Source organism: Mustela nivalis (assembly GCF_964662115.1).
Source record: "Mustela nivalis genome assembly, chromosome: 19".
NCBI classification, from domain to species: Eukaryota; Metazoa; Chordata; class Mammalia; order Carnivora; family Mustelidae; genus Mustela; species Mustela nivalis.
In genome coordinates this window covers 2,908,055-2,935,743 of record NC_139038.1, presented here as the reverse complement: position 1 = coordinate 2,935,743, position 27,689 = coordinate 2,908,055, and the positions used below count along the sequence as shown (strand labels likewise).

Here is a 27,689-nt window from a genome sequence, read left to right as displayed (position 1 = left end):
TCTGCCAAAACACATGTGACAACATGGTCCTGAGCATGGCGGGTGCGTGTATGTTTGCTGTGGGCCCACAGGAAGCACGCAGGAACGTCTAGGCTGTTTCTTTACCTCGGTTTCCCTACCTATGAAATTAATTGAAATAATACCCATGTTGGCAGGATTCACGGTGAAAAGCATACCCAAATCCCCTGATTTCAGATGCCATGTAGGTGTAAGATGTCTTCTTTAATAAATAAAGTTAATGTCGTGGAATATTTCAAGATAATGTATTCTCAGATTCTGTTCTTTGCCTTAATTATGTTTCCTGTCACTTTTCATTAAATCAGGAAATTAAAAAAATCCATTTCAAGGTAAAAGCATAACCAATTCATGTAAAATCTCCTAAGAGCAATTACATGATCGAGCCTTCATGAAGAGTAACCACTTCGCATGCTGCTGTAGTCTCATTGTCAAAATTTTAAAAAAGCAGTAAATTATCTGATGGCAACGTTGAAAGACCTGCTCAGTATACATGTACACGTCTGTATTTACCAAGCAGTTTACCCTGTAGAAATCATGCAAAAAAGAGCATTCTCTTATCAAGGGAAGGGCTTAAGACTGTCATTTATTGAAAAATAATTGTTAGTATATGGGGAACCGGGAGTCTTTCTGTTTTGGGGTGATTTAGGGTCATAAACAGAAATCTTATCCCCAACAGTGCTGCAGATTCTGGTTTCTGAAGTCTGAGCACTCGAAATGCAGTGGAGTTCTACTTCTAGAGCACCGCTGACCTTGGAAAACAGTGTTTATGCCAGGAAGAGAGCAGTGGGTCGCACTATGGGACATTTCCATGTAAAGGTCACATCACTCTCCCCCAACCCATCCCCAGGATCCTGAGCAGAGGATGGCCGCAGAGCAGATGTGCCAACAGTGCTCCTGAGACCAGCCCAGGGGGCTGGGTACTAAGCCTCCCAGGACACAGGCTCCAAGTGGAAGCACAGTGGGTAGAGGAGGGTGGCCTGTGGCAGACCCCGATCTCTGCAGGAGCCATCAACACTGCTCGGAGCACAACCCCACTCCCTTTCAGAGACGGACAATGACATGTCCGTACCCGTGGATTGCTGGCATGAGTTCTAGGCCCAAACCTCAGCTCTCTGGGAGAAGCCAAGTGCCCCAGCCAAAGCCCTTGCTTTGGGAGCTGATGGGTCTGGGTTTCATTCCTGTCTCCATTGCCATGAGACCTCTGGCAGGTTGTCTAGTCTTTAATGAGCAGCTCCTATATGCCAGATGCTGGGCTGGGATTTTAGAGGTATCTCATCTCCTCTCCCTGGTTCTGTGCCTTGAGCACATTACTTAACCTCACTTTCTAAGATCTTGTTTTCGTATGTGTACTCTGAGATAATAATTTCTCTTTTATGGAGCTGTTTTGGATATTTACAGAATTGCTAATCCTTACCCTCCAAGCTCTTAGAATGAAACACCCATCCTTAAGATGGACAAGTTTAAACATAAAAAAAAAAGGTCTTTTCACTGGCAGTGTCTAGTACACTAACATAGCCTTTATTAATGAAATTGCCTTTAAAAAGCCTGTCTCTAGGAGGGGGGTTCGTATAATTGTTGATGCTGTCTGACGGTGGACAGCTTGTCACCAAGATGGGGGGGGGGGTGTGAGATTACTAGAATAATGAAGAAAAAGTCAACCTGAAGCAGAAAAAAGAGAAAAAGAAAAAGAAAAAAAGGAAGGCTTCCTATTCAAAGACTTTAGAACCACCTCTCCCACTGCAGAGCACGCGTCGTCACCAGTGCCCGTCGCCCCACAGACGGAAGAGCACCTCCAGCTCCAGGTCTTGGGGAGTCATGGTCTTGTGCAACCAGAGTGTTTGAAAGGGGTTGAGAGGACAAGGCTGTCCATCTCCGTGGGGACAGATGGGGTGAAGTTTTTCTTCTTGTTCCCTCGGGTGAATATTCTTATCTCTACTCTGCAGGTGAGGAAGCAACAGCTCAGCTAGGTCGAGGTCACCTTCCTCAAGGTCACATGCCCAGTAACTGAGTTCTGCCAGGATCCAAAGGCCCTGTCACTAACATCACACTCAATGTGTGTCCCGACAGTGATGAAAGTGCCCCTTCGGTCCCCCTGCCTCACAGAGGCCCGTGGAGCAGCCGCCCCACACTCACCCATGGCTCGACACACGATGTCCACGGTATCTTCCACTTCCGCTAAAATCCGACTCTCGGGCTCAGCAGTAAAATACGGTGGCTCTTTAAACAAGAAAGAAACAAAATAGCCCCTAAGCAAAAGAAGTGTATTTTGGGAGAACTGTCTGGCCTCAAAGAGCTCAAAACCCTTTTAAAAACTATTTCTGGAAAGTTCTTTCGCCGCCATCGTACACGCGAACTCAGAACTCAGTGAGTGGGGCTAAAGGCGGTTTATCAAACCTATGGTTTCAGAAAGCAAATTACTACTCAGGGTGATGGCTACTTTTCTGTTTATGGGCTTGAATCATGAAATATCTTAATTCACATTTTAGAAGGACTGTCCCGAGAGGTTCATAAAGGTTTATATTTACAGCACAGTGTTTTATAGGCTAGTTTGTTTCCATATCCAAACCAAACCCCGACGCACGCGGGGTTTTATCCAATAAAACGTCACAGCCGGGCATGGGCCTGTGTCAGGGGACCGGGCGGCCCATTAACATATTTTTTAAAGTCTTAGTGGTTCTTCTTCTCCAAAATATAGATTTACTACTTCAATGGAAGGCTAAATAATGACGAAGAGAAGAAAGAAAAAGGGCCTCTCATCCATCTTCAGGAGCAGAGGAAACTCCACGGCTTGTGTCTCTCCAGCTACTCCCCTCGCCCATTGAACAGAACAGTGGCGGGTGTATTCGCAGTGACTCTCTCCTTGGAGAGTGAACTGCAACAATCTTTTCAGTTTTCTCAGCAGAACCTCAACGGTGGCATGGCCAGATTCAGCCGGTGTGAAGGTGCCAGTGATTTCATTACTGCGATAACAAAGGCTGCTGAATTCCCTTTCTGTGTGATAATTAGTCTCTGGGCACTGTCTTCCTGGGTGGCTGATTGCCACTGTCACCGCGTGGGGACTGGGTAGCGTGGCTTGGCATGCCTCCTGCACCACCTGGGTCTTTAAGACAGGGTGGGACCCACAAAAGGGAAAGGAGACATGAGCACTTAAGAAAAGGCTGAAGGTTTCTCCGCGGGAGGGGGGGGGGAGTCTGGGACCCCCTCTGCGATGAGCCGGGTCACTCGGGCACATGTCATCTGCCTGAGGAATGGGCTGCCCCCTCGCCAGGTGGACACAGAGTCCTCGACTAGGTTCTGGGTGTGCGTAGACCAGGCTTTGGAAAGACACACGGCAAAGATTCACGGTCTCTTTTCAAGCTGGTCTTCGCTGCACACCCACATGTTCACATTCAGCTGCATTCCCTTCATCAATAATCATGACAGCAGTGAAATTTATATTCCGACCATCCTGGAGCTGCGTCCTGTCGCGGCCCTCATGTGCGGGTCATGCCCCATATTCATAAGTGAATGGGAACGTCGATATCTACCTCCACGGTCTGATGAAAGGGACATAAGTGAAAAGGAAAAAAAAAAAGACCAACTGACAGAGTCAACATTTGTCCGTGATTAATTATGGTTCTCCTTTTTTAAATTAAACATTTTATTTTGAAATAATTAGAGAGTCCCACGCAGTTGTAAGAAATAATAGAGATCCCAGGCTTCCTTCAGTTTCCCCCAACGGTGACACCTTGCACAACTGCAGTCCAACATCACACCCGAGATACTGACCTACCCGACTCTCACCTCCGCCGTCTGCCTTGTATGCGTGCGTGTGCATGCAAGCACGTGTGCGGGCTTAGCCCTAGGGGACATAATCAGTGAGGGCATGTGGACCCATAGTCTAGAGGCAGAATGGGACTGTCCCCCAAGGGTCCCACATGCTGCCCTTGCAGGAACCTGGCCACCCCAACGCCCTTTCCCTCACCTCTGGCAGCCACTCATCTGCTCTCCACCTGTAATTCTTTCACAGTTCCTGAATGATACAGGAATGGAATCATACCATGTGTAACCTTCAGAACTGGCATTTTTCACTTTACCCAAGTCCCGTGGGATTCATCCCAGAGGAAGCACACTTCGATAACAGACATACGCATAAAGAAATGGTCAACATCTACAGGAACAGTGGCCATCTTGAGGCACTGGGTGCAACGGCCAGTGTCCAGTGCTGCTTCTCCTCCCTCTGTGATGCCACCCAGCTTTCCCCCTGGGGCCAGGGGAGGACCTAGCATGGGTTCAGAGACAGGGGGTGCTCATCACATGTGGCCCAAAGTTGGATCGAGCTGAGCAGCGGCACGGCTCCAGGCCTGGGGTGCATCAGAGATCTGGTCAAGGCCACTGGCCTGTGAACACTGCCATTCCCCCCCGACCCCCCTGCAGACAGTTACTGTGGGAACCTGGCACTAATTCACCCACCCCACATACTCGGCAGCCTGCCTGCAGAGCCACCAGGCTCTGGAAGGGTGTCCTGCTGGTGCATGCCAAGGGCTCTCTCTCTTTCCTGGAGCCAATAACCAGGGAGGCTTGCGTGGCTGACAACTAGAAAGGCCAGGAATGGCCTGGGCCGAGCAGGTTTGTTCATTTACTGATACTCCGGTCTTGTTCCCGAAACTTTTCCAGGAGGCTGAATAAAGCAGAGTGGGTGCACAGCTGCCAAGACCCGGAAAGGCCCCTGTAGCTTCTGACGGTAACTGGATTTCTTTCCCCACCATATGTGTGATGATTTCTCTCAGGGCTGACCCTTCCTGTCGACATAATTCAACAGGTGCTCAGAAGAGACCTCTTCTCTTGATCCCCAGCTACTTTTACACGTAGTCAGCTCAAAGGACAAAAGTGGGAGCACACGAGGCGCGTCCACAATGCAAGGACTGTGGGCTGAACTGGAAGCTGGTCGTGAACTAGTATGGACTCCCGCAACCACTTAACCTCTAAGGGGCAAGTGTGTGTCTTAGCTAATTGGCAGCCACCGTTTCTAGAAAGGGCACACTGCCAACACCGGTGCACATCAGACTTCTAAAAATGTATCACAAGTACAGCCAGTAAGTAAAGCTCGCAATCGCAATGAACACTTTTCTCTCTCTTGAAACAATATGAAGACATCAGGAAATCAGGAAAACGTTCCCATCCCTGTTCAGAAACAGCCAGTCATGCTGATCATCCTCCACTGGCCCTGTCTCAGAATAGGAGGTGGGATGTCTCCCAGCCAGCCTAAGGGCAAGGCCTTTATTGAATTCCCCACCTTCCAAAATGCCAGGGTCATACAGCACTCACCCTGGCCTCATGGAGGCAGCCATGGCGGATGGCCCCTACATCCCAAGGATTCCTCGTGCTCTCCTGCTGAAGCCCCCACAGATGAGTGGCAGGGCCTGTTGTGAGTAGGGCTTACCATGAGACCTGAGGGTGTTCCCTGTTCCGTCTTTCCTTCTGCTCCAGAATGACCATCCCATGCCAGGAGAGGTCCTTGACTTGCCACCATCATCTACACATGGTGTCTCTGTCCACTGTGGTGGGAAGAATGGCCCCAAGGTGTCCACCCCCTAGTCACGGGGACCGGTGAGCCCGTCACGCTACATGGCAAGATGGCCTCTGCTGGTGTGGTTAAGGCTGTCAATCTTGAAATTAAGAGCTGACCTTGGATCAGCTGGGTGGGCCCAGTCCTATCACCAGAGCCCCCAAAAGCAGTGGCCTCCCCTGCTTCTGGAAGGGGAGATGAAGAAGGGAGTTCAGAGTCCTGCAGCACAAGAAGTCCTGGCTTGTTGGAGAAGAAGGTGGAGAAGAAGATGGCTAAGCCAGGGGGAGCAGGGGGTCCTCTGGGATCCCAACCAACAGCAGAAAGGAGGTGAGGACCTCAGTCTTACAACCTGTGCACAGGCTTCTCCCCACCCCAAGTGAGCCAGGAGGTGGCTTCTCCCCAAGAGCCCCCAGAGAAGAGCCGAGACCCATCGAAGTCTTGATGACAGCCCCATGAGACCACCAGGAGAGGAAGTGGCTGAGCCTGTTCCCTGGGACTGTGGGGCCTGAGCAGCCCTCATACTCTGGCTTTCACACAATAGATGCTTGTCTTGTTGGCAAATCCTAAGTCGGTCTTCAAGATCAGCCCCAGTGCCAGTCTTCTGGAGAGTTCCCCCCAACCTCCTCAGGCAGGGTGCCCCCTCCACCTGGGCCTGGGACCTTCCTCGGAGAAGAACTGTGTCCTCCTCGTCTCTGCGCTGGTAGTGCCTGGCACAGTTTGCAAGGAAACACTTAAAAACCCTCCACTGGAAGGAGAGATACAGGAGATCACCGAAGACCTTACAACCTTGAAGTCCTTCCGGGGAGCAGGGGTGTCCCATTCCAGCTCTGCAAAGCCTCCTTCGTCTTCTGCCCACACTGGCCCTTCGGCAGGGTCCTGCACACACCATGTGCTCCACGGATGGTTGGCAGAGCAGCAAGGAGGGCAGAGATGGCCAGGGAGCCGGGAAGGACAGACAGTACATGAAGAACACGCTCGTGACTCCCTGCCCGCTGAACCCCACTCCATCCCGGGGTATTACAGCCGGCCTGCCCATCCCACATTCAGAGCAAATGACCCAAGCGCCACTGGGCTTTGCTTCATACAAGTTTCTCTCTTGTTTTAGAAACAGTTCTGTAACAGCTCTATTTTCTGAACTTTACTTGGCAACGTTTAGCTCTACAGGTTAAGTTCCAGCTGTCACATCAGCTCCGATGATTAATGGGGGTGCTTCTAACGTAGGCCGTATGTAGAGCCAGAAAGAAGACATCTTGAGTTTATCCTAAACCAGGGCGGGTGGGTTGCAAGGCCCGCCTCAGGGTTCTGGCCTGGCCTTATGCCCGAGGGCCTCTGCGCCCCGCACCTGCTGTGTGAGCTCAGGCACCTCTGCCCGCTGTGCGCGCTTGCTGTGCTGAGTCATCCCTGCCTCGTGCACGCCTGCCTTCCACACCAGACTCCTGGATGCCGGGGCCCACGGCTCCTTCTTCGCCACATTGTCATCGATGCCCAGAGCGGTGTCCGAGATGCAGACTCAAGAAATGTTAAGTGGAGGAAAGGAAGGAAAGCGGGAGGGCGAAGGCATTTTCTGTTAGGATTCAGACAGCGAAGAGTGGCTTGGTCTCAGCTCTAGAGAACCTTCCGGCACAGTTGTAACTCCGTGATTGGGGCATGTATCAGCCTGCCGATGGTGCAAGTAATCTGGGATTCTAATGATACGATTTTGGCATTCCTGAATGATCCATGTCTACAAACACCAGACCAGCCTGAGAGGCACAGAGATGGCTCTGGACAGCAGCCACTCACACTGATGCGTGTCTGAGGGCAGGGACACAGACACTCACGGACGCAGGGTAAGCATGTGAACGGCAGTGACAGGAGAACAGTGTTGGTCTGTCAGTCTGGAAAGGAAGATGTACACGCTGTCTCACTGAATCTGAGACTTTGCAGCTATAATTACCCTCAGGAAAGAAAAAATGCTTCCAGGGATCCTGAGACACACCCTGAATTCAGGGACAGCTAAGGAGAAAAGTGCATGTCACGTGACCATCGGTAAAGAGCTGAAACAATGCCACAGGTGGGAAAACAGCCCTCTGCCCACACCTCATCACAGAGGCGGCCATCCCCCCGCCTCTGTGACCAGCACTACCTTTACTCCCACTCACAGTATGAACCCCGATCATTTCCTACCTCATCTACAGCTTACACATGTGGAAACTGAGGCCAGCAGAGGCAAAGGGACTTTTTCGAGCCCATGAGTGGTGCCTAGAGGGTCTGAGCCCAGGCCTGTCCCCACAGCCCAGCCCAGCGGCCCACGGTTTATCGGGGAGGTGATGGAAACACCACCAGAAGAGGCAGGTCAGCTGCAAGGAGCACATGACCAAGTGAGCTCATCTACTGGGGGCACTGGAAGCCAGGACCTCCAGATCACACCCCCGTCGCAGGAGGGCGGGAGCTCAGCTGTCTGTCCACTGTCCATCAGACCCTGCACTTCCAACCTGCCGCATGGCGGGCGCCGTGGCTCCAGTGGCCCAGGAAGGCTGTGAGGGAGGAACGGGGGTGCGAGTAGTTGAAGCAGGGAGACTGGGGGCTGTGTGGGCAGGCCATGGCATCGGTCTCCGCATGTGGGGTGTGGGGAAACTCTCGGGGAGCATGTGGAGGGCAGGGCCGGAGAAAGAGCTGAAGAGCAGCATCGGGACGGAGCAGAGGCCTCCCTGAAGGCCGGTGCTCCCTGTCGCATAGACGGCCACCAGGACTTGCAGCAGATGGGACGCAGCCCACATTCCTGTATAAACCTCAGAAATCTGGCAATATGCTATTGAAGTTGACAGGCAGAGGAAACAACCACCCGGTCCTGTCTTGTTCCGTCAGCCGTGATGGAAGTCCCTGAAAGCCAGCATGTTTCCACCTTCCTGCACTGGCCTGCTTCAGGGACAGCTGCCTGCCGGGCCCCACGGCGCCCCTGGGAACCTCCTCCCAGTGCACTGCGCCTGGGGCCACCATCTCCCAACCAATCTGGATTCACAGAGGCCCTCCTCAGGACTTCCCCAGGATGACTCCTGCACAGAATCCCCCCTGCCATAGCAAATTCTTATAAATAAAAGGGAATGTAAATCAACATCCTAAAGACGCAGAGTTGTGTCCCTTTCAAAGTCTGAACACAGAGCGGCACACAGCCTGCTTTGGAATTCACTTGTCAATGTGAAACCAACGTTCATAGGATAGATTTAAATATTTCTAAAGGGAATTATGATGGAAACAAACATTCCAGTTCACAGGAAGATAAATTTCTTCTCTTGTTTAAATCACCTTAAGATGTTTTAACACAATACAGTCCTGTCTCCCGGAGACGGACACGTGCTGAATGTTAATTTGGTTCTATCTATGACACGCTATGCTCACAGGGGGCGGAAGGATGTCATCGCGGGGCACAGGCCTGCGGTGTTTCCCTCCGTCGGGAGCACAGGAGGAGAGGCAGCAGGACAAGCAGCTCAGACCCCTAGTACGGAGTCTGCGGTGACATGCGACTCGAGGTCTGCCTTCCTGATGCTTTAAAAGTCTTTACGCTCCATTTGGAGGGACGGATGGGTTTGCGTGTATTTGGCTGGGTCGTTTCCAGGCCATGGAGCCATTTCTTCATGATCAAAAGGAGTGTGACACACTCAAGGCAAACTGCCTTTTACTTGGCATTTCCTGATACCCTTGCTAATTTCACAGGAGAACACGGCTTCTCTTTTTTCTTAGTTGGCAAAGTGGCAAGCTGTGACACATGTCCTGTGAGGAGCCACAGCGCTCCCGAGGGCTCTGCCGACCTGACCTTTCTCGTTCTCATTCCCTTCTTCCGGAAGGAGAGAAGAGGTAGAAATTTTCCTCCCTGGCGTTGCCTCGGCCCCTCCTACCTGCAGCGGCCACTATCCTGCTGGACAGGTCACGGTGAGAGTGACCACAGCCACTAAGGGGACTAAAAGTATTACAGGAACCGAAGAAACGTGAGAAACAAAGGCACTGTCCTCACAATGTACCATGATATTACCATAATCCGCAAATACCCTGAGGATTTCCTTGGCCACCAAACAACGCCCACTCCCTGAACACTGACACTTTCTAGCGTCCACAGTGACTCCCGGGTGCTGAATTTTATCTTGCTCTCTTTGGTTCAGGAGTGGCCCTTAGTGCACATCCTAGGAAGCAGCTCTGCTCTCCCCTTTTCACTTAACAGAAGATAATATCCCAAAGCTTCTTTTTTTCTGGGTCAAATAATACCAATAATGGGATAATCTCTGAAAACTGACCATAAACGCCCAGTAAGGGCTACAGCGAAGCTTCGTGCTGGAGAGGCCAGTGCCAGGTGGCATATGTGACAAGGACCTCACCACACCACTTCTTGAGCTTTGTGGTCAGAAGGATTCAGAATCACAATTCTTAGAAGAACTCAGAGCATGAGCGCTTTGGGTTCAGTGGGGCTCGTGTTCTTGGAGAAAGAAGAGCAGGGTGACTCTGGAAAGTAGCCTCCGAGTCACCCTCCTTCTCTGAGTTAGAAAGGGTGCTGGCCAGAGGTGGCTGTTTCCGGGCTGCTCCACAAGGGGCCACGTGCCTCCGAGCCCTGCATTACCTATGATAGCCAGAAAGGCTTGTGCTGTGGCCGCGTCGAACGCACGTCCTCTCAGCGTCGCCTCACAGATGTACATCCCGGTGTCGGCGGACGTCGGGTTGCTGATGGTGAGGCGTCTCCCATGGCTGTGGACCCCCCCGGCGACCTTCACCCCGTTCCTCTTCCAGGTCACGTGCAGCTCCTCGACAGGCCTGGGAGGGCGCAGGGCATGATTGACAACAACGGTGAATCACGTAGGTGGCAATAATCGTAATTTCAGGCATTCAGCACAAGCCTGACAAAGCTAATTCTACCAGGAACCACGGCGGGTTGAACAATGGACATTTAAAAATCAATCCAGATGCGGCCCGACTCCCTCACGGCGCGCACCAACAATACATTCCGCTCAAGGGCTATTGAGCAAGGATAGCTAATTGCGGCAGCGATGGACCATAAGTGCTAATGATTCCATTTGCTCAGGAAAAGAATGTTTAAAATAAATACTGCTAGGGGATGTGGCTACATGGGAGGCATGATCATGGGAACCAAATTCTGGAGCGACCGCTGATGAGGCTGAGAACACCGCGCCCTGCCGAGGAGAAAGGTGCTTCTTTCCTGTGCACCCACGGAGGCCCTCCACCAGCACCTCGGTATGTTCAGGGCAAGCACTGCAGTCCCAGGCTTGGGAAGTCGGGCCCTATTTTCCCAGGTGTGTCATGTGTGTAGCCCAGCTGGACAAATGAGACCAGCATGACTGCTAGAACAGCAAGCACACGCGTGATGTGGCTTTCGACTGAAGGGCCATCTCATCAGTTACAATGGATTTGTACGCCGAGGGTGGGACCCGCTGCATACCTGGCATTGGCGATGCATTCCAAGGTGGTCTCACTGGACCCGGCCACCACACTTCTGTTGCCTGGGGGGATCACAATGACGGGCGCCATGGTTTCGGGGGTGCCAACCTCTCCTGTGGCAGAGAAAGCAAAACTTCATGGGACTCTCCTAAGCATGGAAGATGTCAAGACCGGAACATAACACATGGGGGAGTCTTTTCAAGCCACTCTGATGGGACACCTGAATGTCACGACCCCACCCTGACCCATGAAGGGGAACCCTTGGGCATGGTCATTGTCCCTGGCCTTCATCGGATCCTGGGGTGGAATCCACAGCCGGTAAGTGAACATCCCGGCTAGGAGTCAAGGGACCCAGTGCTGGCTCTGCATTGTGGGGATAAGTGCTTTCGAGTGTGGAGCGTTTCCCAAAATGTTTGCTGACTTTATTTCTTTATTGCCTTAAGACTTCGCTTATTGAGTTACCTAGTCCACCCGCTCTTTTCAAGTCTGCCCAGTTCCACAAATATTCCATGTGTCAGGCACTCTACCGGGCACGGGTGCAGTTAGAATGGGGCTGGTGTTCTTACTCGGGCATAAATGTGGCTCCCCAGAGCAAACACATTCAATCAGCAAAGTGTTCTGTTCTGTCCGTGTACTTTCAATCCCTTTTTCTTCTCTGAAAAGTAAATATCCTGAATCCACCTCTGTTTGGTGAGTATCAAACTATAAATAATTTAACTTATACTTCTGGTGACAAGGGAGAAAAAACTATGACACGTCTTTGCCACTTTTCTCTAAAATACATGTAATATCAAAATTAAACTACCCACAGTACACTTTACTGCTGTTTATTTAGGGGAAATGAAGACAGATCCAACATTTTTAGAATGGGGATTTCGACAGGGGGTATAGAAGGCAGAGACTGGAAATAAAAATACATTTAGATTCTGCAAATGCGAAATGCTTCATCTGGTACCTGACACTAGAGAGCTGGGCCCCCATCCCAGCGCTGGGGACAGCTGTGGCAGTGAGGCCCTCGAGTGCCCACCACCCAGCACGGCAGGGAAAATGAGGACTGGCCTTGTCTGTGTTCTGCCTCTATTGCTTAAGCAGGATGTGATTTAAAGGTCCATGTGAGGGGCACCTGGGTGGCTCAGTGGGTCAAGCCCCTGTCTTCGGCTCAGGTCATGATCTCAGGGTCCTGGGATCGAGCCCCACATTGGGCTCTCTGCTGAGCAGGGAACCTATTTCCCCATCTTTCTCTGCCTGCCTCTCTGCCTACTTGTGATCTCTGTCTGTCGAGTAAATAAATAAAATCTTTTTTTAAAAAAATTAAAGGTCCATGTGAATCATACACACACACACAAAGCTTGAGGTGCACGCAGCCACCATATTAATTTTTAGCCTATATGTTGATGATGTTGATGGAAACCAGTGTCTACAAGTCCCAGGGGAGGCGTCAAGCCCTTCCCAGCCCCTCTACTCCCAAAGCTAGCTGGGAAAGGCCTCTGTGGGCACCTTCTGAGGACGCTCTCTGCTCAGAATATTGTAGAGGCCGCTGGGCTGCTTATCGGATTCCTGGGGAGATGCCTGAGCACTGACACTTTCAAGATGGGGCAAAGGACAGACCTGACTGCCAATCAGATTAACAACCTGCCTGTCATCTGTGAAAGTTGCTGATGAGAAGAAATGACCTGAGAAGCTAATATTTGCAAATAGTTAATGCGAAGTGAAGGAGAGCAGCAGTGAATGCTAAAAGGTCACTGAGCAAGGTGCTAATTTGGCATTAATCACCGCTCAGCCACGGTGGCAGAAGAGGAAACCCATGCTCAGCACTTGTCACCGCCCGGAGAGGACAGGCCCCCAGCTGGTGGGCCTCGATGGCTCCCTAACCCCAGGACACTGTGCACGTGTGACACCAGGAAGCGCCAAGGTACAGCCCCTTGAGGGCGGGGCGAGTGGGACAGAGCAGCGCCACCCTGTCCAGGGTTCTGGCCACATTGACAGACAGAGCAGCAGGCTGATATTTCTGTAACTCACTGTCACACGTGCTGACATGTGCCAGGTGCCTTGCCTGTGGGGTTGGCTGGACAAGTCCAGTGACTCTTTGGATTTGATATGGGGCACAGGACACTTCTGGAGAAGCAGGGGGTAAGAGGTGCAGATTAAACTGCGATCGTTCCTCACGGGAGCATTTGTGATCGGGGGGGTGAGGTGACCTTGACTCCTGGGAGCCGCCACAGCAAGATCAAAGCCGCGCTTCTGCTGCTGAAGCTGCTGTCATGATATTTCAGTGCCATTTTACCCAAAGAGCCAGAGGGCACACCTCCCAACTGCAGGGGCGGTGCTCACGACAGCGCAGGACGCTGAGCACTCCTTTCTTCTGAAACACTGATATTTCAATTGAATATGCATGGGCGCATGGATGACTCCCGGGTGACCACTACGCTAGTGAACTGGGAATTTCGGTCATGTGAGAGACTATTATTCTGCAGAGACCCCAGATCCCAGCGTGCAGAGACTGTCCCTCTGAGCCATTTGTCCTTGGTGGAGGAGAACCTTCCCTATGTGTCCGTCTGTCTGTCTGCCCTATTTAGCTGCTGACTACTCTGCATACAGTAGCCAGGCAGGAAGTAGATTGTTCCAGAGACAAACTATTACGTCTTCCCTCTGTGTCCAGCTCCAGCCCACCATCAGCCCCGCCGTGGCCCAACACACTTCAGGGTCCCCAGGCCACTACCGTCGCCCCCGCGGGGCCCATTCCGCCATCTGAGAGCATTTCTCCAGAAACCGGTTTCACCCCCCATCTGTGAATCGTTTCTGTCACTTTCTTTTTGTCATTGTGCTCCTCCCGTCTCTTCTTCCTTTACTGCTTTTTAGAGGGTTTTTACTTCTTTTTTAAGTGAGAGGTGGTAATAGAGGTGCTTTATCTGCCATTCTGAACCTGCCATGCTGACTTATCTACCAGGTTTTTTTTCCCTCACATTCAATTTTTAGAAGAGAGATGCAAAGAAGAATACCCAGGCATTTCAAAAAGAATAAAACGACCTCTTTATTTCTGCTATTCCACAGTGTCTGAGATACAAAAGCACTCAAAATCCTTAATGATCGGTTATTTTTTCGTAAGTATTCCACAATAATGAGTCACTATGCTTCCACAAGGAATAGTACCCTCTCCTTCAATGCTCTATAGTAACACAAGATTTTTTAAATACTATATGCCAATGTATTAAGAATTATTCCTGAAAAGAAGGCACTTTACCAAGCCTCCTGTGTAGCAAGCAAGCCTATTGCTAAATGACTTGCAAATGTTTCCCCCATTTAATCTAATGGCAAGACAATAAGAGACCTATAACTGCCCCCCTTTTACAGCCGAGAAAACTGAGGCCCAGAGTCACGTGACTTCGAATGTCAGAGAAAGGGCTTAAATAAAGGACCGTCTCCACCCAAATTTGTCAGCTTCCTTTCACTTAATGCTGTCCGCTCCTGGTAAAAACTCTGGTGGTGCTCAGCTAACGAAAAATTAAATTAACTAGAACGCTCCTTCCCCCAAGCATTTCCTTAATGGAGACTTTACCGTTGTTTTCCACCTGAACAGTTCCCAGGCTGGTTGGAGGTGAAGACGCTGAATCAAGAGGCTTTCTGCAGAGGTCAGCAACAAATGGGCAGCAGGGGGCTTTGGTGGCCCCAAGGCTGATGCTCAGTCGTTTTGGAAATCCAGCATCTGAGCCCAGAAACTGCACCTAATCCTCGTCAATCTCCCCCACCACGAACCCCTTAATCACTGGAGAGCTGAGTAGGGGGAAGCTGTCGAGGTTGCATGTAATTAAAAAGTACTTCTAAAGAACATCAAATCTCTCAAAGACAAAAAAGTTCAAAGTTCCCCTGAACTCTTAAAGCCACAGAGCTGTGGAAAAAGGAGGGTAAGCGGCAGACACCCTGTTGTACGGCTTTAGGGGAAGAGAAAGCATCGGGAGACAGACTCAGGCCTGGAACCCAGCAGGAGTAGGGGGGAGTGGGGAGGAAAACCAGCCTGTGGAGGCCTCGGCGCAGGGCGTTCCTGGTGGGGGATGCAGTGCCAAAGAGCCCTCGCTGCCCGTGGGCTCAGGGTGCTTGGAGGAGCTGCAGGGGGCCGCAGCGCAAGGGGAGCTGTGGGGCAAGGGGCGGGGACGGAGGGGTCGGCTCAGGGAGGACCTTGTGCCCTGGGGAGAACTCTGGGCAATATCCTAAAGGCAGGTGGGAAGAGGACGGGATAGGGGATGACATAATGTGAGCCTGTTTTAAGACTGAATCCACCCTGGGGGTCAAGAGAGGACACGGGAGGTCAGGCAGGTGACTGCAAGCCTGGGTGGTGGGGGTGGAAATGAGGCATGGGGCACTCTTCGAGGAGTCAGAGTTTGCTGACGGCTGGCTAGGGGGATGTCTGTGGAAGAGGAGCTGTGGAGAGGGAAGCTGCTGACTCTGAGAGGGAAAGACCAGGTGGGTTCAGGCTTGTGGGGAGCAGTTCAGGAACGGGGTTTGGGATGTGTGCTGCGGGGTGGATGCCAACTCCTCGCGCGGTTCTGCAGCGACCCCGGCATACCCCCACCCCCCACACTTGTTCTTCTGCCTTTCTGCTCCCAAAGTTCCCTCTTCCATCCTGCCTCCAACACCACCGCTGCCCATTCCTCAGAAAGCTAAAAATTAAAAATACAACTACCATATGATCCAGCAATCCGATTTCTGGGCATGGACCCAAAGGAAAAGAAATCACTGATGCCAAAAGATGGCTGTAGCCCCACGTTCACAGCAGCGTCATTCACAACAGCCAAGACATGGAAACAACGTACACGTCCACGGATAAAAAACTAAAGAAAATGTGGTGCGTTTATGGAATATAATTCAGCCACAAGAAGAAAAGGAATCTCACCATTTGCTATAACACAGATGAACTCTGAGGACGTTGTGCTAAGTGAGAGGAGTCAGAGAAAGACAAACACTGTGTGATCTCACTTGCATAAGGAAACCCTAACAGCGGAGCTCACAGAAACCTAGCAGAGGCAAGGGTGTGGTAAAGGCAGTCAAAACGGACCAAGTCTTATTTCTAAGATAAGTAAGACCTGAGGATGTAAAGTAAAAAATAAAAGTCTCTAGGCACTGACAAATGTCCCCTGTGTAGCTCAGCTGTCCCCAGCTGGGAACCACTGGCTGGCTATAGGTCACACTCCTGGTCAGTAATATGGTCAGGAATAAAAAAAACCTTTCTTCAGAGTTAAAAAGAAAAGGAAAGGAAAGAAAGCAGCCCCCTGCTGTAGGGTGGTAAGCAGACAGCCTCTCCCTAACCAGGGTCTCTGTGTCCACCGGGACACAGCCTCTTGGGGCTGTCTCCAGCACAGCACACCAGACACTAATGAAATTCAGCATCGGTCTCTGCGCGCCTGTGTCCTGAGCCTGTCGAGACCCGGTCCCTACCCCAGGTGGAGCTCAGAACCGCTCCTAAGGCCTACCTCGGACACTACCACCCTCTAACATGAGGCTGGTCTCCTCCTGTCCTACCAGCTGTGGTCCCCATAACCGTGCCCACCCTGCTCGCTATTTCCTTGCATTTGGCTGCAAGGACATCCCCATCCTGAGCACAAGCAGTGATGACCTGATCACTGTTGGCCACTAGCCCTTCTGTTGGACACGTGGACATGGGGATGTGGGGTGCTGGCCCAGTCTCTGGGAACAGACTGCATCAGGTTCCTCTGGCCTGGTCCCCTACTCTACTCCAAGCTTCTCTCCCTGCCCCCAACTACCCTAGGATGAGGGTCCCACAAGTCCAAAAGCTGAAAGGCACAGTTACAAAGAGAATAGTTTTGAATCCAGTCAACCTGGAAATGCCACCACAGCTCCTCATTGCTTGGGAACAGGTCACCTAACTTCTCCAAGCCTTATGTGTTTTGTTCGTAATCCGATAAGCATGTCACAGGGCCCTTACAAGCATGGGAACATGTATGTGGATCTGTAGATATGTGTGTGTACATGGGCCCGACACAGAGAGAGCACTGTCCTCCCCACTGGGGTCCTGAAGGTGTTTGGGGCCGGTGTCCTGGCTCATGAATATGAATACCCCAAGCCCCGAGAAGGCCTGGAGCACCAGGTCACAGCTCACAGGCAAAGCAGCAGTTGGAGCCCGGAGCAGACACCTTCCCCCCACACTCCCTTGTTCCACAGATATCAACATCTCATTAAAAAAACACAGACTTCTTTCTTTCAAAAAAGAGTCTGTGCCCTAAAGGAGTGGAATTTTCCAGGCCATCTGAGACAGCAGATCCCACGTTTTGTTTTTCACTATTAGCACCACTATCTCGAGTTTCCTGATTCACTGGTGGGTGCTCCTGGCAAATACGCTTCAGGAAAGCTTTGCAGCAGGCAGCTTGGGCAGGGTTGAGGTCATGGGCTCAGTTGCCCGCATGCTGCCTCGTTTTTTCCCGGGACACGCCAGAAAATAATGAGGTCGAACTCTGCCCTCCACCAAAGGGTGCTGAGTCCCACTGGCCCTGAGGTACAGAACCCGGGCACGGCTCCCACATAAATGCGTGCGAGACGAGCAAGCCATGGGCCCTTCTCACACACAGCGGACGTGTCCCGGGAGAGGCGCCTCTATGGGAGGAAGGACGGTTCTAGGACAGCTCTGAGATCAGCTCTGCTTCCTCAATGCTTAGTATGTCTGCAGCTACAGGGTTTCCAGTTTTGCAAACTAAGCATCTCATCAGGAAGCTTGCAGGTTATGGAATCTACAGGACTATTTGAAATCTCAAAATCTTCCTGCTCCGAAAAGAATCAGCCCCGAATTTGGAGGAACAAAGGAGACAAGAGGGTTGAAAACAAAGGGAATAATATAAGACAGTGAAGGCTCCCAGTGTTGAGCAATGCGTTCCTCGGTTTTGTCTTTTTTTTTTTTTAAATCTTTCTTCAATGCCAATAATAATAACACATGTTGCTCGTGTTGAGCAGATGACATTAGCAGTTACAGAAAAGCTTTTTAAGATTCAGGCCACCGGCTTTCTGGACAGAACGGCAGCAGCCCCGCCCAAGCCAGAGGTGCGGGTGCCCCGGCTCCTCCCGCACGTGACTCTCAGGTCCCCACATCACCATGTGCCCGTGGGTCTGTCCACCTTTAAAAAATATTTTTAAAAGATTATATTTATGTATGTGAGCGAGCGAGAGAGAAAGAGCATGAATAGAGGGAGCAGCAGGCAGAGGGAGAGGGAGAAGCAGGCTCCTCACTGAGCAGGGAGCCCAACACGGGGCTCAGTCTCAGGACTCTGAGATGCTCACCGACGGAGCCCCCCAGGTGCCCCTAGATCTGTCCACCTTTTGGAATAAGGAAGGATGTATGTATGCATTAATCATCTTGGTATGAAACAATGTGCTTTGGCCATAACAGCCCTTTCTGCAGGGACTCATTGAATGAAGAACCAAGGCTTATGCACATAGAACAGGGTTGATTATTGTCAGCAGAGCATCTACGGACAAGAACAACATAAAACTGCCTTGAATTTCAAGTGCACAGTGGCTAGGCATGTGGTGGTGCTGGGGATTCCAAGTTTTAACCCCCAAGGTCAGCGTCATCCAGGAGGCATGGGTCAGTAGCGGAAGCTGCCCGCTGACAGAGGGAACGCGAACAGACTGTGTGTGGCTAGGAAAGGAGAAGGCAGGGACACCCCAGGACAGGGTGGGTGTGTGACAGCAAGGTCCATTCTTCCAGGGGAATTGGGAAAGCCTGAGCCATGTCCTTGAGAGATGGACAGGCATTCACCAGGCAGAAGAGGGAAGGAAAGGTGTTTTGGTAACAGAAAACGAAGAAGGTGGAAACCCGTCCAGTGTGTATGGGAAAGTGTCAGTTCCTCTGGAAGCTGAGGGGAAGTGCTTCTGGGTGCGCCATGGACTCTGTCCAGTGAAGAACAGAGTGACTGGAGGACCCCGACGAGCAGACCGTGCTGAGTAGGAGACGGTGGGACACCATGGGGAGGAAGAAGAGAGAGCAGAGGTACTCTTGGTGCACAGAAGTACTCCAGGTGGCTGGCCGGTGTGGTTTGGGCAGGCAGCAGAGCGACTCAGGGGTGAAAACTTGGAAGAAAGAGCAGGACTGGGGGTGAGGGCACTGGCGTGTTAGGATGGAGGAGAAGGAAGGAATTTCTGGAGAAAAGGGTCATGTTCAGGTGCCTGTGGGGTGTGTAGGGGACATCGGCTGGTCAGCGAGGGAGCAGTGACTGAAATCCTGAGACTCCTAAGTAGACCTCTCTGGGAGAGAGGAAGAGTAAGGACAGGAGGCAGGACTGGGGCAAACCCCCGCAGCACACCTCTGAAGGGCGGGCAGCCAAGTCCATGTAGGACTGCCGGAGGAGCGGTCAGGGAAGGGAGGAGGAGGAGAAGGAGTTTCCGACACCACCTAAATTAGAGTCTATGCCGTTCTTTTGTTCCAAGTGGACAGGAATTTCCATGTATAAAATCAAGGCTACTTCTGCTCAGTTTTTTAAAAAAATTAAAAAATTTTTAATTAAAAAGTTTTTAAATTTACATTCAATTACTTAACGTACAGTGTATTATTAGGTACAGAGGTAGAAGCCAGTAACTAATCAGTCTTATGTACCACCAAGTGCTCATTCCATCATGTGCCCTCCTTAATGCCCATCACCCAGTTACCCCATCCCTCCACACCCCCAGCAGTGTTTCCTATGATTAAGAGTCTCTTATGGTTTGTCTCCCTCTCTGATTTCATCTTGTTTTCTTTTTCTCCTCCTTTCCCCATGCATGCTCTTCTGTGTTGTTTCTCAGATTCCACGTATGAGTTAAATCATATCGTATTTGTCTTTTCTCTAACTGACTTATTTTGCTGAGCACCACATACCCTCTAGTTCCAAACGTGTTATTGCAAAAGGCAAGATTTCATTCTTTTTGGTGGTTGTGTAATATTCCATCGTATATCTATTCCACATCTTCTTTATTCATTCACCTGTCGACAGACGTTTGGACTTTTTCCACAGTTTGGCTGTTGTGGACATTGCTGCTTTAGACACTGGGGCAAGGGTGCCCCTTCGGATCACTGTGTTTGCATCCTCTGTCCTGCTTGGTTTTTGAAGACCAACCTTTGAATTTACCTTGTGGGGCAATGGCTAAGGAAGGCAGAGCTACATGCAGCTGAGACGGCTGACCTTCGGCAACAAGGGCTGCAGTGGCCACAGACACACAGAACAGAGCCGGTGGTGCTCTCTGGTCACTTCCATGGTGCAGTGTCTGCCAACAGCCTGGCTCTAGCCATCCTCAACCTGATTTCTGACAGTACGGAGGGTCGTTTAATTGGTCAGTCTTGTGATTCTTGACCTTCTCCCATGCACAGTGAGGGACGCTGGTGCTCTTTCAGGGGAGGAGTGAAACTGCTCCAGGATATTCCACTTCAAGAAAATCAGGTGGCTTTTCTGTTCATCACTTACTTTTGCAACCACTTGGAGTCTGTCATCTTTCTCTGCATTATTAAAATGGCTTGGTAAAGGGATTAAGTGCTTTCCTGCCTGCAAGCACCTCAACAGGTATGTTTGATTTCCCGCCACCCTGGGGGGCCAGCGTCTCAGCAGCTCGAACCGCCAGGTGCACATTTTTAAGAGAATGACATACACCCAAGTCCATATATGTAATTTATATATATATCTCCAAGGATTCTGAGAAATCAGTAATTTTTTTCATTAAAATGTGCTCCAGTGAAGGTTATGTCGGTACCACAGACCAGGTCATTCACTAGGACCCTATGAGGTGATTTTCTTGTGGCAGGACGCGGACAACGTTAATAGGAGCGGTTCTATGAAAACTGAAATAAACAGCATGACTTCTCTCCTGACAGGAAAAAAAAAAATCTCCTTCGCTAAGGAGAAGGGTCCTCCTACCTCTTTCGTTCCCCAGGTTCACCTAATTTCTCGTCACCTGGCTCCGGAAGAGGCGAGGCTGGAGTCCTAATTTCCGGGTTAACAATCTGTGGTGAGAGGAGGTGTCTAAGGAAACTTCCCCACTCTTCGAGATGCCGTGTCCCTTATCATTTGTCAGCCAGAATGTGGTCACGAACTGCGATGATGTCACACCGGTGTGGGGAGGGGGAGGCAAACCCCATCACAAATGCTCTGCCAGCTCTCCTGAGAGAAGCACGCACCAGCTGACCCAATCCTTCTTGTTTACTGTCCAGTAGGAGGCGGGAAAGAAAAATGGGAGGAAATGCAGCAGTCTATGCCATTCACAATTTTATCTTTGCATGTACTTCCATTTTTATCTCACTACACTTCTGGACTTTTCTATTGACAAGAGACGATAAATAAAATAATATGACAGTATGACGAACAATCCCCCAGTTTCTTTTCTTCTCGTTTATAATGTATTTGAAAACTTGTGCATTTGGAAATGAATGGAATGTAACAAAGAATGTGTTTGCATCAGCTCTGTACCGGGCCGAGAAAAATGAAGGAGATAGAAGACAGCTTTACAGTGGGCTTGTTTACCTATTTCTTTGGGGATGAGCATAAATTGGCAGGCAGAAGGCAGGATTTACCATGCCTGGACACTAGAGTGACCCAAATATCTGATTCGAGAGACAGGAGCTGATAAACTGTTTTTCATTTAAACACCTAAAGGCACAATCTACCACTTCATGGTACAAGAACCATAGCCAACAGAAAAACTGGCTCTACAGGCAGGCCGGGTGGGCTAGAGGGCTAAGAGAATCTGTTTTTCAGGAGAGTAGGTCAATTTCCTGAATGGCAGTCTAAAATTATTGAGAATGTAATTAGGAACAATAACAGATCACTTTTAGCTTTAATGAAGACATTCCCTTGAGTAAATGTGCCAAACATGCAAATCCGGGCATGGAGCCCAAGCCCACCAGGGCAGCTGATGCCCACCCGGGGCTGTGAGCAAGGACGAAGGGAAAACACAGGAGCCCTTGGCAGGGGCCTTTGAAGGCTCCGTCTTCCTCCACCACCCAAGCTGGAGGAGTTCTCTAGCCAAGAGTTTTCTTCAAAGTTCAAAAGAGAGATGCAAAATATTTAGAAGTTGGCAGATCTGTAGGAAGAAGATCACTGCATTTACTAAGGAAGGGATGAGAACCACATTCGACTTTTTCTAATGACCACCAAGCCATCATGTCAAGGACACAAGCGACCCTGCCTGGTGATCTCCGCCTCTGCCGCCTGGAGGGCCCTGTGCCGGCCCCCCTGCTCTGCTCAGCTTTCCCCTGGCCCTTCACCACCTGACGTACTGCTCACCGGACTTGTTAGTTTTGTTCGTCCGTGTCTCCCCACAAGCTTGCAAGACCAGGAGGCTCAGACAGTGCCTGATGTTTTGTTAGGTGCTCAATAAAAACCTCTTATGTGAACTCGGGTGGAGGTCTGGGACAAGTCTTTCCTTCTGGTGTTTTGGAGAGAGCTCTACCAGGCTGGCTGCCACAGGGCTGAGGAATAACGGTGTCACTAGGGAACATTCTGCTCTGGGCCCTCGGCCATGCCACGGACAGCTGGGTCTTCTGTGCCTCAGTGTTTCCCTCAAGGCTCCAGAGTCCAGAGTTTCACTGTCATCAGACCCCATGGCATCCAGCCGCCCCCTTCTGACCTGAGTGCCCCACATGACCTGCTCCCCCCGAATCCCACCCATGCAACCAGGCCTGGGAATGTGTCACTTCCTCCATGAAAGTTTCCCAGGCCCACAGTAAAAATGATCCTTCCACTTTGTACGTGTGGTGCACTTTTTTTCCTTATTGTGGTTAAATCTACTTAACAGAAAGATAAGCATTTTTAAGTGTATGGTCCCATGGCATTGATTCACTTTGTTTTGTAACCATCACCGCCAGCCATCTCCAGAACATTCTCAGAAATCTTCCCAAACTGAAATTCTGTCCCCAGGAAACACTGACCGCCCCCCCACATCTCCCCTAGTCCCTGGCACCCATCATCTACTTTCTGTCCCCGTGAGAGTTTTATTCAAGGTACCTCGTATAAATGGAATCACACAGTAATTTTCCCCTTTGTGACTGGTTTATGTCACTTAGTCTTCAAGGTTCACACGTACTATAATGTTTGCAAAATTCCCTTCCTGTTTAAGGCTGGATAATATTCTTCTGTAAGGAAGGACTGCATTTTGTTTATCCAGATCAGCAGTGAAGTCGATCATCTTTCCACGTGCTTGTTGGCCATTTGTGCACCATCTTGGGAAAATGTCTATTTGCGTCCTTTGCTCGGAGTCTTATGCTGAGGGTGCAGGTTGCTTGCTGTGACGTAGGAGTTCTTTACGTATTCTGGATATTAATCCCTTATCAGACCTAGGATGCGCCAATATTCTTCCTATTTCATGGGTTCCCTTTTTACTCTGCTGATAGTGTCCTTTGAGGTAGAACTTTTTAAATTGTGATGGGGTCCAATCTATTTTTCTTCTGTTGCTTGTGCTTTGGGTGTCATAGCCAAAACAATGTCACCAAATCCATCACGGAGCTTTCCCCTGTGTTTTCTTCTAAGGGTTTTATAGTTTTTGGCTTTTGATTGTTCTGAATACAAGTGTGCTGTCCACAGTATAAGGTATGCGGTGCACCGTTTACATGTGTTGGAAACATCCTGTAGCCGGTGGTGCCCATGTCCTGCCCGCAGTCTCTGCTGCTCACTCCTCATGGACAAGCCCAGGGCCCTCTGCTAGAAACTGGGGTTCACACCTGAGGTCACTCGAGGGTCAGGTTTATGGCTGGCCCTCTGTGGGAGTCTCAGCCTATCAGTAACCTGTGCTGTATGTGGATGGCCTTGTGGTTCTTAGTATGATTACAGCACACCTTTCAGCAACAACCACTGGGGCTGCTTGGGCAAATGGAAGGTTTATTACTCACGAGACTTGGGAATTAGGCAGCACTGCCAGGGCCATGCAGGGAGGCGGCAGGTAGAAGGGGTTCTGCTTCTATGGGGGTTGCGGGTGGGGGCCTACAGTTTCATAGGCTCACTCTTTATTGATGCATTAAAAACATAAAAGCAGTCATTCAAAGTCCAGGAGGAGAAAAAGTAAGTGGCCCAAGTGGTCAGTTATCAAATTCAACTCTGAGCTCTAAACAAAGAGCCTCGGTGCGGAAGGCAGCCTGGGTCCACGTCTGGTCTCGCGGCTGGCCAAGTGTTTATGCCAAGACCCCCATCTCTGAAATGGGTGCCTGGACATTGTGGCTTAAGTCAGGCACTTGCATCACAAAAGGGAAAAACAAAAAGGCCTGTCAGGGACATTCCACGACTCTGGCCCACAAGCGTGAGGTGGATACACAGGCCAGAAGGCCAGTAAATTAATATTCCTCAAAGTTCTACTCAACCAAGAAGGTGTAAGTGGCACTAAAGTGGCTTCTGATCTCTCCCCGAGGTCTCCTGGGTACTGAGAACAGGTGCTCAAGAGGCGATGGGTGCGCTGTGTTCTCCATATCGGCGCCTTGCTCTTCCCCACCTCCCTTACACACCCCACACCCCTTTACGTGTGTGTCTGGGGAGCATGTCTAAGTAATCTATCGCACTCACATCTTCATCAGGCTCACATACTTGGTTTCTGGGGGAAAGTAGGACAAGATCCTCTCTCCTCCAGACAAGGGCATCTGTATAAGCTCTCTGTTCCATCCACGCTGAACTCCTTAAAGGCGTGTGATGCTCATAAACTCCTTTATGCTCAAAGCCTCTGGCAAATCGTAAGTGGCCTAATAGATGCTTACCAGACTGAACGAACCTAACTTACATTTTCCAAATAGATCTGCAGATCGATTCCTAAAATATCAACATCTCTTCCCAAGACAAGAGTTGTACACACAGATGTCTGCAGAGTAGCGTTGCTGGGCTCCTGGGGTATGTCTGTGACTAAGTGCCAAGCTCACATCCTGCGGAAAATCAGATGTTCTTTACAAAGCATGGGATTCACAGACAGAATCTGTAACTAGAAAAGTGTCTTTAATAGATAAAACAAAGAACAAAGGAATTCAATCCCGAGTCCCTGGAGAAAAAAGAAAATTAACTTAACAAATGCTCTGAGCACATGAGAGAAAGAGAAAACTAAAAAGGAGATAAGTAAGAGAGAAAGGGGTCACAGTCTGTTCAGCAGAACAGAGCTCAAAAGTCACAACTGTGACCTCCTCCTTAAAATACAATAAGGATCTTTAGAAAACCAGACTAAATTGAAGTTATTTTCCCTTGCAACAGATACTACTGTTCAACTCAGAGACTAGAAATTATGGCCGTCGGAACTCCAGGTAAATTCGTAGTCTGGTTATAAAGAAGCCTGCTCAGGAAACCATGCGGCTGGTGAACAGTCCCAGGGCTGTTATATTTTGAAGACTTTGCTTGATTGGAACAACATAAAATAGAACGCTTTGTATTTTATAACCTTCCCCAGCCGTGTGAAAACAGACAAAGCTGAGGGCCAACATGGGATGAGAAACCCATTTCTCAAGGCTCTGGCTCCTTGCCAGAAGGGGCACCCACGGACCAAGAGATGACCCTCTTTTGATTTTTCCATATGAGGCTGATACCGTAAATAAAACCAGAGCTTTTCAAATTAGGAATCCAAAGCCAAATAAAACCTCTTATTTCCATTATTAGTATTTCGTAAAACTTAAAATTCCCAAAGGTGGTTTATACACAGAACTGAAGAGAGATTTTATCAATCGCCTGGCATTTTCTTATGTACCCCCACTCTAAGCACAAATGTTCACACAAATATATTGATGAACATTCCCCTTGCCGTGTTTTGGGGTCATCAGTTTCACATTTATTTCACCGTGGAGGAGTGCACACTCTGAAACAGAAAATCTTGCAGGATTTCTATTCCAACCATCTCAAAGCAATGGTGAAACGTAAATGTTCCCAGACAATAAACAGTGAGTGAGCAACCTGAAGGACAGCCGAGCCCCTCAGCCAGATGCATCCCCAAATCAGTTCAGGAATGGAGCCGTGGTCTGCTTTCTGACTTTAGGATAAAGGAGCATTTCCCTCTGGACAAATGAGCGGGGACTTTATCTCACCTCGCCTCTAGGCGGGGCAGGCAGGGGCTGGACCCTCTACCATCAAGGTGGCCCTGACTTCCCTCTGTGCCAGGGCAGGGGGTCCGCTGCTCATCAGCTGTTTAGCAGCCTGCTCAAGGAGCCCTGACCCTGAGCAGTGTAAATAATCAGGCTCAGAAGTGGGCTGCAGGAGAGTGCCACATCCAGTCTGACCACATGGGTAAGACAGGACCGCGGGTCTTGGTGCTCTCTCTCTCCCTCCTATCCATCATGTGCACTCTTTCTCCCTCTGTCTCTGGGAATTAGGTGGGTCCTTGTCCTTGTAGAGGGGCACAGCAAACAAGGCCACAAAATGAGGCAGAACACACAGATGCTTTGAGAGTGAAAAATGAGAAATCACAACTGTAGAGGTATTTCCCCGTCTGTTTCTCCTATTTTATTTTATTATTTTTTTTTTTTTTTGGAAGTTGCTATATCAGAATTACCCTTGGGTGTCACAACATAGGTACAAACAAATCAGGAAATCTTAAGAGAAGAAAATATTTCTTTTCCTGTCTGCCCTAGCTTCCATTAAATGAATAAAGTCAGTCCCACAGTGCAAGAATAGAGTACTCAGCTAGAACAAGACATTTTCTGATGTGACCCAAGGTTATCTATTTAAACCGACTGGTTCTCTACTCCATCTGCTATGAAGCAAGGTTTTTTAAAATGTCAACAGAATCTCATTTATATTTTGGTCTAAAATCAACACCTACAATAAATCTAAGGTTGATGACAAGAGATGGAGAGAATGTATAAAGCAGAAGCTGGTTATAGAAAGAATTAAGTACAAAAACAGAGCTAAGATCCCTCTTAAGATACATACTTACAAATGCATTATCACGAGTGTTACTGAGAGCAGAGTGTATTGTTGGTGGAAACATAAGAAGTCTGTTCACACAGACAGGGTGGCAGGTGAATAAAAAATAAAGCCCTAATCCCATTTATGCAGTTGTTCAAATATATTAAGAAAGAAGCCGGTCAGTTGGGCCTATTTAAAATGTGGAAGGTCGATGATTACTCAGCAAATCTGGACTGTGCAAACGATCAGTTCAAACAAATGAACACTAAGCGCATTTCACATACTTAGCAGTCTTTTGTAGATTGCAAGCTGCGTGGGTGCTCAGCTTTCTGTGAGGCGGCAGGAGTAACAGATTTATAGAGAATTTATAGGAAATCCAAAAGCAATTATGGCAAATCATTAAACAACAGGCACCTCCACCAAACCTCTCCCAAAGCTCCCAATAAGAGGATGGCATCTATTTATTCCAAAATTTGACTTAGTCTCCGTTCAATTGCTGAGACAACTTGTCGATAAGCAGTCAAACGCCCCATAAGCCTGCACACAGGGAGAGAGGGAAAGGGGCTGAAGGCAGGAAGGCACTCTCTGGGTAGCCAGGTCAATGGGCCTCGGGATGCCTGGTGAAACTCACCGAGGGGAGGCAGAGCGGAGTGGTAGGAACCTGGAAGTGACCCCATACAACTGAGTATAAGTCAAGAATTCTCCCCAGAATTACTCCTCCACAAAGAGGAACCTGCCTTTGGTTGAGTCTTTGCAACATGTCTGAAAGAAACAAATATGTATTTTGAAATTTAAGTACTGTTTGGGGAAGACACAATAGTCTAACATAACCTCAGCTGGAAGGCTGTGGTGGTTACTTGAAGGAGTCCAGTTTTAGA

The 27,689-nt window shown here is 49.7% G+C and overlaps 1 protein-coding gene across 3 annotated transcripts in view; it reads right to left on the bottom strand.

Annotated features, from left to right (window-relative positions):
• Positions 1 to 27,689, bottom strand: part of SDK1 (sidekick cell adhesion molecule 1) — an 869,284-nt gene that overhangs the window by 224,381 nt on the left and 617,214 nt on the right. For all 3 annotated transcript variants that reach the window (XM_082714190.1, XM_082714191.1, XM_082714189.1), the window contains exons 6-8: positions 10,989 to 11,100; positions 10,155 to 10,345; positions 2,152 to 2,235 (exon numbers count right to left, since the gene is read on the bottom strand). In XM_082714190.1, coding sequence (XP_082570316.1) covers positions 2,152 to 2,235; positions 10,155 to 10,345; positions 10,989 to 11,100 — 387 coding nt within the window. The remainder of the gene's footprint in view (positions 1 to 2,151; positions 2,236 to 10,154; positions 10,346 to 10,988; positions 11,101 to 27,689) is intronic.